Source organism: Anabrus simplex, chromosome 5 (genome assembly GCF_040414725.1).
Source record: "Anabrus simplex isolate iqAnaSimp1 chromosome 5, ASM4041472v1, whole genome shotgun sequence".
In the NCBI taxonomy this organism is placed as follows: domain Eukaryota; kingdom Metazoa; phylum Arthropoda; class Insecta; order Orthoptera; family Tettigoniidae; genus Anabrus; species Anabrus simplex.
The window spans coordinates 77,736,232-77,749,075 of record NC_090269.1 but is presented as its reverse complement, the minus strand read 5'-3'; the positions used below and the strand labels follow the sequence as shown (position 1 = coordinate 77,749,075).

The 12,844-nt window shown below is 36.3% G+C and overlaps 1 protein-coding gene across 1 annotated transcript in view; it reads left to right on the top strand.

Moving 5' to 3' along the window:
- LOC136874515 (small subunit processome component 20 homolog) overlaps positions 1 to 12,844 on the top strand; it is a 278,038-nt gene that overhangs the window by 158,267 nt on the left and 106,927 nt on the right. The window contains exon 23 of the mRNA XM_068227773.1: positions 2,023 to 2,660. Coding sequence (XP_068083874.1) covers positions 2,023 to 2,660 — 638 coding nt within the window. The remainder of the gene's footprint in view (positions 1 to 2,022; positions 2,661 to 12,844) is intronic.

Below are 12,844 nucleotides of genomic sequence, written 5' to 3'. Positions count from 1 at the left end.
AATGACGGTTTCATGACAAATTTTTAGTATAATGTCAAGAATTAAATGATTCCACCGACTCTATCAACTCACCACCGGCGACAATATAAGACACTATATTAAGCTAATAGTATTGAATAGCTGGACCTTTTTCTACCCTTTGATAGCAAGTTGAATGATCGAGTCGAAACTTGAAGGTGTGAGCTCAAAATTCGCAACCTCTGTGTGCTTAAAGATGCGGATGCCAATCCACTTTCTGGAAGTTTTTAATTTTGTCTCCATAACTAGGCTATCACAAGACAAGTATGCACCACACTCGTCAGTTTCACACGATTATGTTCCTAATCCAGATATAGGCTACCCTATCACGTGATGAAACTTCACTGTACCACTCAACACAAAATAAATTTTTAACTTCTGAATGGTATGCAAAATACAAGCACAATAGGCTCACTTTTTCTGTAATGACACAACTGTGACGACGGCTCTTACCCGAGTTGTAAATCACGTTTCTTTCACAAGGGATGACAAATAACATTCTCAGGGCTAGGAAAAATGTGATCGTACTAAGCAGTAATAGCAAAAATTCGTGAGGTATTTTTATATAGATTTAATACGATGAGAATCGGGACTTCAAATTTACGATGTGCTACACGGGAAAACGTGTTAATGAGGAACGCACTAACAAGGTTTCACTGTATTTGTGACTTAGACCCTAAGGAAGTTCTTTAAATTTCAACGTGTTTTTATGACATGCAATTCTTGTCAACCATTTTAAGTGTATATTAAGGCAAATTTTATGTTAACTGTGTGTTAATCCAGATACCTTTTGATTTATTTATTTGTTTTGAACTGATGATGATTCCAAGTGAATTGAAGCTGGTCTTCATTGAATAAATGTTACACATTATATAAAGTGTTGAATGGTGGAACATCCCTCGACTGATTCCTATTATGTAAGTCAAATGTCAACACGGAAATGAAAGTTATAAATGATGACGCTTGCGACACTGGGTCGAAGATTTTGCTCCAGTCAAGTGACAGGCAGTCGTGAATCAAGTCCTGATCCAAGTAACACTGCCATTCATCAACGACTTTTGTAAAAATGGTTGTGCAAGAACTCCCTGGGAGGAACCCATGTTGAGTAGAACCAAGCAAGTCTCCCTCCCATAATAATTCCAAAAAATTCCTTGCTACTAATCGCTTCATACACTCCGTGGGTGTCTGCATTTAAAATGGGGGGAGGGGTACTTGCCTCCCTTTTTCCCCCTCAAATGAGCAATTTTCTTGAAATGGGCTACCTCTTTATGAGCAGTAGGTATAAAGACAGCTCATTTTTTCTTACCATTATATTATGATTATGCAGCTTAACAATAAGTTTTAATTCACCAGTACTAACTTGTAATAACCCTCAGAGTAAAATACAGGGTCTTGGCTCTTTTCCATAATTTCTTACATCATGGTTTGACATGGTTTTGAATAAGAACATTGCAAAAATCTTAATTATGACTTTCTGCTTCACTTAGAAGTGTATTCATACCTAATTTCATTGCACATCACAAGTTACTAGCATTGGTTCAGCTGACTCATGACTAGATAACACAACATACAGTATTATTGATCATCATTTCATCCTGCGGGTGTCAAATCAAAAGGCCTGCACCTGGCAAGTCGAACTTGTCCTCGGACACTCCTAAAAGCCATACACCATTTAATTTCATTGATTGAACATCAATGCTTAACTGGTTCCACTCAATACATTGTACTGAAATCTATAAGAAGGCTATAACTAGGTGCAGAGTTTTCTTAAAACAGGATCTGTCTTTATAAATCCATTCATGTATATTCCTTAGATAGAGGAATTTTTGTTCTATAAAAATCCTATAAAAACAGGTTTTTTGTAGAAGTCCTACTGGAATTTTGAAATTGTTCCAAAATTAAATAAATGAAAAGACATGAAGGTAAGCTTGAAATGTACATGCAAATTAAGTAATTTCTATCAGATAAGTAATTAACCACTTTCGTATTTTAATTATGTTGCAGACTATAGGTATGGTATGTCGACTTCTACCCTGGCATCAGTACGAGACTATTTTACGATTCTATCTCACCAAACTTCGCCATCTAGTGGAGTTTCAAAAGCAGTTGGTTCGCATTGTTGTGGTAATCTTGGATGCATTCCATTTTGATCTTTCTCGTGCTCAGCAGTCTGAATTAAATAAAGGAGTGGAGAGAGCTCAAGCTAATGGAATTGCTGCGAGTAGCTCAGAACCAAATGAAAATGAGATTAGTTCTTCGGAAAAAGTTGGTAACAACACTGAGGATCAAACGGAGGAGGCTGTGGAGGAGAATCTTGATGAGATTTTGGATGCTGAGCTTGCCGTTGGTGGTGAGGAAGAGGAAACTGTACAATCTGCTCCTCAGCCAGCATCTTCCCGCCAGACCACCTTGCCTCACTCTACAGCTCTTAGAGTGACACATGTCATAGCAACAGGGTTGCTACCACAACTTCATCGTACTATCGCTCAACGAAGTCAAGCCGATTCACTACACAAGGTTAATCGCAAACTATTTGGTCCAGACAAAGATGAAGAAGATATTCTGAGGATTCCCATTGCTCTAGCAGCTGTGAAACTCCTTCAGCGATTACCTGCTCACATGCTGAAACAGAATCTGCCTGGGTGAGATAACAGTTTATATTGTCTTTTGTTTCTCATTCTTTAATCTTCCAAATTGTGATTTCTTGTTCTCTTGAAGCCTTCATTGAAGACTGGAGGTTAAGTTGCTCTGGTGGTAGAGCACGTTCTTTCTGAGTTAAAGTTGGCAGGCTTGAACCCAGTTCAGTCCGTTGGTATCAGAAAGTGTTCATGTACACCAGCCTTGTGTTGGCAAATTTAATGCAAGTGAAGGAACTCCTACGTGACAAAATTTGGCACATTGGCATTTTCAAAAACCATAAAAGTAGTGAATGGAATGTAAAATCAGTATCATTAACATTTATGTTTGTTCCTACCTTCCTTTCTAGCTTTGTCTTTACTGTAGTTTATATTTATATATATAAAATAACTTGTCCTGACCGACCGACCGATCGACCGAATTTCCTTTAAAAATAAAGAAACATGTATTTTTTTGTTTTCAGAAAATCCCAATAGGAAGGGTGGAAAAGGGTGAAAAAAGAGGTTGAATGCCTTTAATGAGGCTACTTATATTTCAGAACCTGAAGATATTACAGACCTGAAAATTGGTGTTTGGAATCTCCTTTAAAAATAAAGAAACACGTATTTTTTTGTTTTTGGAAAATCCAAGTAATGGGAGGGTGAAAAGGGGGGTGCATTTTTAAAATGAGTGTATCTATATCTCAAAACTTTTAAAGTTTATAGATGTAAAAATTGGTATTTAGAATCTCCTTTAAAAATAAAGAAACACGTATTTTTATTTTCGGAAAATCCCAATAGGAAGGGTGGAAAAGGGTTAAAACCGGGTTGAATGCCTTTAATGAGGCTACTTATATTTCAGAACCTGAAGATATTAAAGACCTGAAAATTGGTATTTGGGATCTACTTTTAAAAATAAAGAAACAGGTATTTTTTCGTTTTTGGAAAATCCCAATAATGGGGGTGAAAAGGGGGGTGAATTTTAAAAAATGAGTGTGTCTACATCTTAACACTTTAAAAGTTTACAAATGTAAAAATTGGTATTTAGAATCTCCTTTAATAATAAAGGAACACACATTTTTTTTGTTTTTTGTAAATCCCAATAGGAGGGGTGTAAAAGGGTGAGTAATGGGTTGAATGCCTTTAATGAGGATACATATATCTCAGAAACTGAAGATATTACAGAACTGAAAATTTGTATATGGGATCTCTTTAAAAATAAAGAAACACATATTTTTTTTCTTTTTAGAAAATCCAATTAATGGCGGTTAAACAGGAGTGACAAATTGGGGTGAATTTTTTGAAAGACTATATCTACAGAATATCTGAGAAACGTAAAATGACGTAAAGAGTGGGTATTTGGAATCTCCTATAAATGTAAAGAAACAGGTGATTTGTTTTTAGAAATTCCGCTTAAGGGGAACTAAAAAGGGGTGAAATTTTAAAATGCGAATTTCTACACTATATCTCAAAAAGCGTAACATGTTACAGAAGTGAAAAATGGTATTTTTTATCTCTATTAAAATTAAAGAAACGTGTATTTTTAGTTTTCGGAAATACCACTAGGGTGGCGGGGGGGTAAAGGTGACTGAAAATGGTGTTTAATTATTTTAATTAGGCTACTGATATCTCAAAAATGATTGATATTTGATATTTGATATTTGGAATCTACTTAAAAAAGTAAAGAAACACGTATTCTCGGAATATCCAATGAATGGTGTGTGTGTGTGTGTGTGTGTGTGTGCGCGCGTGCGTGCGTGCGTGTGTGAAAGAATCGAAAAATGAATTGACTTAATCGTATGAGAATACATACATCTAATTAAAACTAAAGTTGTTACAGACGTGAAAATTGGTATTTGGATCTCCTTTAAAAACAAAGAAAAACGAGTTTTGGGGGGAAACCATCTTGGGGGGCGGGAGTGAAAAGGAGTTGAACTCCTTTCATGAGGACACATAAATCGAAAACTGAAGAAGTTAGAGTCGTGATAATTGGTATTTAGAAGATTTTTTACTATTAATGAAACAAGTATTTTTTCCGGAAAATTCACTTGGGGGGGGGGGGAGGGCGTGGGGGGTGGAGGAGTGTGAAAGGAAGTGAAAAAAGTGAATTATTTTTACGGGGATACTTACATCTCAAAACTGAAGGTAATAGACGTGAACATTGGTGTTTCGAATCTCCTTTAAACATAAAGAAACACACCTTAACGGCGGTGGGGTGTAAAAGGAGGTGAGACTAATTGATTTTACTGTTCATAATGTACTGATAAGGAGCCTCCGTTGTTCAGGCGGCAGCGCGCCGGCCTCTCACAGCTGGGTTCCATGGTTCAAATCGCGGTCACACCATGTGACATTCGTGCTGGACAAAACGGAGGCGGGACAGGTTTTTTCCAGATATACGAGTTTTCCCTGTCATCATTCATTCCAGCAACACTGTTCAATATTAGATTTCATTTTTCATTCACTGATCATTGCCCCAGAGGAGTGCTTCGGCAGCCGGCACAGTTCCTACTGTCACTGCTAGATGGGGCTTTATTCATTCCATTCCTGATCCTGTCGAATGACTGGAAACGGGCTGTATATTTTCGATGTACTTATTCTGATTATAAACTGATCATTTTTAATCTTTCCTGAGTTTGTTTTCAAGAGCCATCTTTTCCTTCGGAGTACGTTCTTAGATTACAGTAGATTCTCCTGGCATATAAATAAAATTTTAACACATTTGAAATAAACGATAGGAATGAGATTGTCCGTCAAATTATTCACCTCTATAATAAGGTCAATAATACACGGAAGTATGTCATTCGTATCGCCAGAAATCCCGCTAACGTGCCTACGTGCGACAATGGTGCTGGTCACATTGTCAACAATGACAATGGGAACAGATGTAATTTACCACCAAGTAGCGGTCTTGCATCTTGCTGTGGGGTCCAGAACATCAATAATAATAATAATAATAATAATAATAATAATGTTCTGGACCGTCGTCAGATGTGCGGACCGCGCTGGAAACGGGACCTGGACGGGTAATGACTAAGAATGCAGTCCGGTCGCGGGTTCAGTACCGCCAAGGCACCCAAGACACCACGCCGGATCTCCTGAAGGATTCGATCCATATATTAATAATGCTTTTAGGAAAAGATGGCAAAGATTTAGGGACCCAACTGACTGGGTGGAATACCTAGACCTAGCCCGGGAAGTACGAAATCGATTGCTGGAAAGAAAGATTGAAAAATGGGAGGAAACTTGCCATAATCTATTAGAAAACGAGTCAGATCGCGAATTTCGGCGGATTACATATCTAAAACAATAAGCATTCAATTACAAATTTCAGTATAATACTGTAGCAAAGCACGGGTATCTTGCTAGTGGAGTATATGGAGTAAGCGATTACAAGTATTATAAGGCTGTATACTGATTTCCCATTATGCGCAAATTATTCTCATCCCTCTGACCTTTCTGGCTTTATACAGCATTGAATTTGGAATATCATCTGGCAGAATCATTATTTCTTTTACAGAACTTCTTATAATTTTGTTCAGATCTTTAAGAAAGGCATTTGATAGTTGTGTCAGAGGGGCATATCGACTTTACTACAAAATTTTGAAGATCCATTCTGAGAAATAGAAAAAAATAATAAAGGTACTCAGGGACTCCCTACAAATCATTCATTTCCATCTATATCTGAGAACATGATTAACATTCCTCCCCCACTCTGACTGGAATTAAGAAGATAATAGCAGCATTAACAACTAAATTTTCACTTCTTGGTGTTTTTAAAATTCTAATGAAATTGTAACCAGACTGTAGTCCGGATATGACAATAAACTGACCGACAAATGATTTATTCTTTTAATAAATCTCTCTCTCTAGAATACACCTCAGCAGATTTGTAGTGTAGTTATTTTATTAGTTAGTACCTTGCTTTCTTTATTGTTGTGTAATCATTCTGTTTTTTTGGTTTGCTTTTATTTTATAACATTTCTTAACAAATTATACCTGAAAAAGATACCATTAATTAGAAAGAATATCATCATATTCTATCAAATCATACTTTGAAAGGATCGATTTCTCATAATTTCACTTAGTTTTCTTCCGTCAGTCTTTGGGGGAAGACTTTCTTTTTGTATGTCAGGTCTGTGGAGTGCCATATTCTGTTCTTCGGGTAACTTTCTTACATATTGTAGGTGAACGTCCTGAGTATGGAGTAAGCGATTACAAATATTATAGTGCTGTATACTGGCTTCCCATTATGCACAAATTATTCTCATCCCTCTGACCTTTCTGGCGCTATACAGCGTTGAATTTGGAGTATCGTCTGGCAGAATCATTATTTCTTTTACAGAACTTCGTATAATTTTGTCCAGATCTTTAAGAAAGGCGTTTGATAGTTGTGCCAGAGGGGCATATTGTAGTTGATAGATTAAGCTCGGTCAAACAAATTTGTTAATAATTCAGAGGGGCATATTGTAGTTGATAGATTAAACCCGGCCAAACAAATTTGTTAATAATCTTGATCTTTAGCTCTGGTTTTAGAAGTTTTGTTTTCATCAGATTATTTAAGTCAGAAGTTACTGTGTTTATTGGTTTATATCTGTCAAGAGAAATTTCGTAGTTGAAGTCAATTCTTAAAATACTTGAAATGTTCATTGTTTGTTTTTATCAATGGGATTATTGATCCTTCGAGTGTAGTGACATTTCCTTCAGTTAATTTTCCTTTCTTCAGTATTATAGATTTGCTTTTAAAAGGATGAGTATGTAAACCAATTTCTGCAAAGCTGCTTTCGGCTAAATTTAACATGGTGTAACATCTTTTCGGTTTTACAGAGTATGACTAGGTCATCTGTGAAAGCAAATGAGAATAACGGCGGTAGATCATCAGATAAAACATAGCCATAATGTTGGTATATGTCATAGTCGTGAGATTTTGTATTACAGTATTGATTGCTAAATTAAATAGCAATGGTGAGATAGGGGACCCTTGACCTACGCCGCACTTAATTTCAATGGGTTTTGATTTCTTATGATAAGTTTCCACTTGAACTGTGTTCTTTGTAAGAAATGTTTCAATTAGTCTACATAATTTTGGAGGAGTTTCAGATTGTTGGAGAGATCGTTTGATACGTTCATGTCCGATAGAGTCAAATGCTTTCGTGATGTCAAAAAAAAAATGGTGCAACAATCCTTTTTGTTACCTTTCACATCCTGGAGGCAACCATTCACAAGGGAAGTGTTGACGTGAGTTCCAGGTAATGGTACAAAGCCACGCTGGTGAGGACTTAGTGTGACATATAAACACAGTCTCACATCTAGTACTCATTCAGTTATTCTCAAAATTGCCAAATATATGGTTATAGGCCTCCATTCTTTAACACAATGCGGACCGATCCCGAGAAAACTTGTGTTTGCCTGGCCGAGCATTGCGGACCGGTCGCGAGTTATCTCTTCTTAGAAGCAGACTGAAGTTCAGTGCTATCTTTTGAGATATACCGGTGCTATTTGGAGGTCGAGGGTGATATAACTCTGTTATGTATGGTTCTACACAATTGGTAGTCGCATTTCTTTTCGATTATTCTTCATATCCTAGCTTTTCTTTGCATTTCCTGACAACATGTTTACAAAATTTAAAGAGCCATGCAGTCTGCAAGATGGCAGCTCCCAGGGATCGCACGTGTGTAGACAGGGATGAAATTATTCGTGAATTATGCGCTGATACAAGCTTCGAATGTCCAAGTGATGTTGAATATTTAGAGTTCGATGATGAAATATCTTCTAACAGAAATGTTTCAAGTGATGATGAGGATATAGCCTTATGTTCAAGGTGTGGAACCCATGTGGTGCAAAACAAGTCTGATAATTGTGTTACGGGTGTAAATATTCTAAATAATGTAGTGTTTTCTGACAACTGGGTTATGGACAACAGTGAACCTAGGCTAGAAGATTTTGAAGGTGCTCCTGGTATAAAGGTATGGCCTAATGAACCTGGAAACATAGGACAAGTAGCAGTACTTATGTTTGGTGAGGATTTTTTTCAGTATGTAGCTTAGCAGACAAATTTATACTGAGCATAATTCACATTCTCGTAACGTATCCCCTAAAACATTAAAGTGGACTAATGTCACTAGCAGGGAAATTTAAAAAAAAATAAAAAAATGCTTTGTGTATTTTGATAGGGCAGGCGAAGAAATCGTGTCTGAAAGATTACTGGCCAACCGATCCCCTAATAGAAACCCCCACATTTCCAAAAACTCTGAGCCGAAATAGATTTCAACAAATACTTACCTACCTGCATTTCAACGACTATTCAGGAAGGCCACCAGAAAAAAACACAGTAGTCCTTCAAAGGCTAGTGAAGTTCTGATGATGCTTGTTGTTTAAGGGGCCTAACATCGAAGGTTATCGGCCCTAGTGAAGTTCTGACAGTTTTTTAGAATGCATGCACTCCAGTTTCTGGGTAGTTAGAAAGTGGCTGGGAACAGTGCTGTGCGTGGGTGAAGGGCACCCAGTCTGCAATGTGTTAATATCATTTATGTCTCCACCTTTATGTATTAAAATTGTTCTGGCCATTTTGAGTTTTGTGGGTACGTAGGAAAAATGAAGCAGTGTGTTGATGAATAACGTCAGAAATTTAGTAACCTTGAGGTGCCGTAATACACTAACTGTAATATGATGTGGGCCTGGTGAAGTGTCAACTTTAATGTCGTATAATGTCTTATGGACATCATCTACTGAAATATTAGTATCAGCAGGGAACAATTATTATTTTTGGTACCAAAAGTCCTTTCAAAATGATACAAAGTCATAGTTATTGGGATTTTACAAGAATGGCCTTAGTAGTTTTGTCCAAATTTTGCGAGCAATGTTCCATCTCCGATTATAGAAATGATATTGGGCTACCTCATAGGCATAATGCTCTCTGGTTTTCTCTCGTTGCCTTTTGGATCTCCGCTGTGGCTTACTAGAGGCTTTATGATCATATTTATGGTTATTTTGTAAATTTCTACTTTTGTAATATCTAACACTAGGATGTTGAGGCCCAGATAATTGATTTACCTGATTTGCAAAGAACTGCATAACCTCTGAAGTAAAAGATTCCAGCTGATCAGCATCACCGTTTGGCATAATGTTTGAAATCCTATCCTCCCAACTCTTCATAGGATTAATATTTTCAGTTTCATGATCAGCGACCATTGTGGTTTCTTCTGTCGACTGTAAGCTTTCCCTAACATTCATATTACTAGGATATTGTGTTACGATTTTATTTCTCCTTTTCTCAGGGTGAGCTTTTCCTACGTGAATATTATTACTCCTGACGACGACTTACAACATTTACCGTATTACAGATTATTATTATTATAGGGTATGGAATTTCATCACCAAACTGTGAAACAACGTTGGGCATTTTAATTCAGTCTGTTCATTTTAACGTGGTTGGAGATCAAAGTTTTTCTTTTTTATAGAATTACTAAGGTAGATATCGTAGCTATAAGTAGTCTTAGCTCTGGAACAATGATAATTTTGTAAGGATAAGATAGAGAGATGGACATGGTGAATAAATATATATATATATATATATATATATACATAAAAGGGAATGACAGGTTAACTGAAACTATAGAAATGTAGTTCACACTTAATAACTTACTGAATTTTGTACTGTGGGAGATTATTATTATTATTATTATTATTATTATTATTATTATTATTATTATTATTATTATTATTATTATTATTATTATTATTATTGTTGTTGTTGTTGTTGTTGTTGTTGTTGTTGTTGTTGTTGTTGTTGTTGTTGTTGTTGTTGTTGTTGTTGTTGTTGTTGTTGTTGTTGTTGTTGTTGTTGTTGTTGTTGTTGTTGTTGTTACCGTGTTTTTGTGGTAGTTAGGCGTGAAAGAAGGTGCGGGTGTGAATGGGTCTCAAGCTACGAAATTATAGTGCATGTAAAATTAACAAGGTTATATTTTCTTTTCAAAATAAAGAAATAACAATCATGGCAGGTACAGAGTAGCAAGGCAATACAATTACAATATGTACAGGATTTGGGCTTCGAGCCCCAGCCTCACAATTCTTGAGCAATTAGCCCAGTTTTACCCCAAACACAAGTTTCAACAGAGGGGCAGAAAACCCCATTCATGTCTAGGAGCACTTGTTCCAAAATACACAGTAAGGCCTCCTCGAGGCGCGCAGAAAACAAAATTTTCGGGAAAAGAGCAACTTGCTCTCAAAATTCAGGCCTGTCAAAGGCCACACCTAATTCCACTTTCAAGCTGTCCTCTAAGGACATATACACAGGGGTAAAATACCCAACCTACTGAGGTCTATTAAATGAGAAGAAGGTTAATTACATGACCTCTAAAATAACAATTTGAGAGGAGGTGATCTGCACTCCTAATGCATTTGTTTTAAAACCTAATCTGGCTCTAGGCCACTAAAGCAAGGGCTAATCCCATACTACAGAGGTGACTTTAGAAAAGAACAATTTGCTTTACGTTAACGAAGAATAGGTTGAGAAAAATAAGTTCACCTCAAAACAATATGATTGGGAGCTCGAGAGGGTTAAGCACTCTCTATCCCGATATGCAGTTTAAAGATAGAATAGATACATTTTAAGGAAGGTTACATTATGGAAAAACTTCGGACCCGCCCCGAGAGTTAAACTGCTGAGCTAGCAAAGAAAGAAGTTATTAATCGGCCATTACCTTGTTGTTGACCGCTGCCGAAGAAAGAGGCGCTTCCCGCCCCCTGCTATGTACTTTACACACTGAAAGATGGAACAGAAGTGGCGCAGAGACCCTCAAATCAGCAGTTTATATACTCTCGCGGAAAGTTCGAGGTGTTTCAGGAAGGAAAACACCCGCCCACAATCTTTTTATTGGTGGATAACGAAAACCCCTACACAAGATGAAGAAGAAACACATTATTGGTGGAAAATTAATTTAAGAAATTCGGGATTGGCTAAATTCAAAACAAGGGGAAAGAAAGGGTTAATATTGCCAACTTAAACAATGACTGAAAGAAATTTAGCAAAGAACAAACTTTTGAAATTAAATTTTCTCCAAAAAAACAGTTCTTTCACTCCGCACTAGGGTGCACTATTGTTGATCTTCAGTAGTGTCCTCTAGAAGAGAAAGTTCACACTTCTTACTACAAGCAAAACAAAAATACGTCGAAAATGACACAGTTCAAAAACTCCAAAATTTCCAGATAGTGACATCTTCTGAGAAAGTAGAAAATTAATACCGTAGATAAAGTTCAGACTTCCTCCAGCAGAGGAGTTTCAACTGGCGCACATTTTAAATTAGCGGCGTGGAGGTGTACCGCCCGGTACAATTATTATTGTTATTGTTGTTGTTATTATTATTATTATTATTATTATTATTATTATTATTATTATTATTATTATTATTATTATTATTATTATTATTATTATTTTATCCTACTATGTGCTAATGGAAATTGCTGTGAGGTTTCCTCCCGTGAATGAGTAGTTATGGATGAGACTTAGAATACTTTGTAAGAAATTATAATTTTATCATTGTGTGTGATTGCATAATCATGATTATCTGTCAGTTGTTACAGGTGTTGGAAATACTTTGTTGATTGAAACATAGTTTTTATTTTGAGAATTCTTCCAGAAAAATTTACTACCTAGGTTCTGCATGGAGTTTTATTGTCATCTTTAAATAAAATAATATTACAATCTAAATAAAATTATTTAAAAAATGGCAATGTACAAAGGACGATGAAACCGATAACACATTTGTCTCTCCTCCTCCCAGTGAAAATTGTATAGACAATTTTGGGCCATCAGATGTTTTTCCCTCTGCATGTTATTGTATTGATCATGTTCTTATAGGGTAATCTATTGCTGTCTGTTGTTTCCTTAATAACTTCTATTGTACTAACTGTTGTTAGTTTCTTTTCGTCTTTACCTGAGTATGTAAACATAGTTATTAGATCGTATGGATAATCTGCTAAGTTTATTATTAGAATGATCCATAATGTATATGATATGTAGTAGAGTTGAAAAATAAACCAAACGCTGTTTGCTGCTCCTTGGAGTTGGCAGCTCTCTTGTTTTACAACTGTACAGGTATAACAACTGACAGTTCATATTGGTGGAAGTAAGTAGCAGATATGCCAGCTGTTATGCTCGATTGTTGCTTACTGTGATTGTACATAAATATGTGTGGATGAGTGTTAAATTTTGA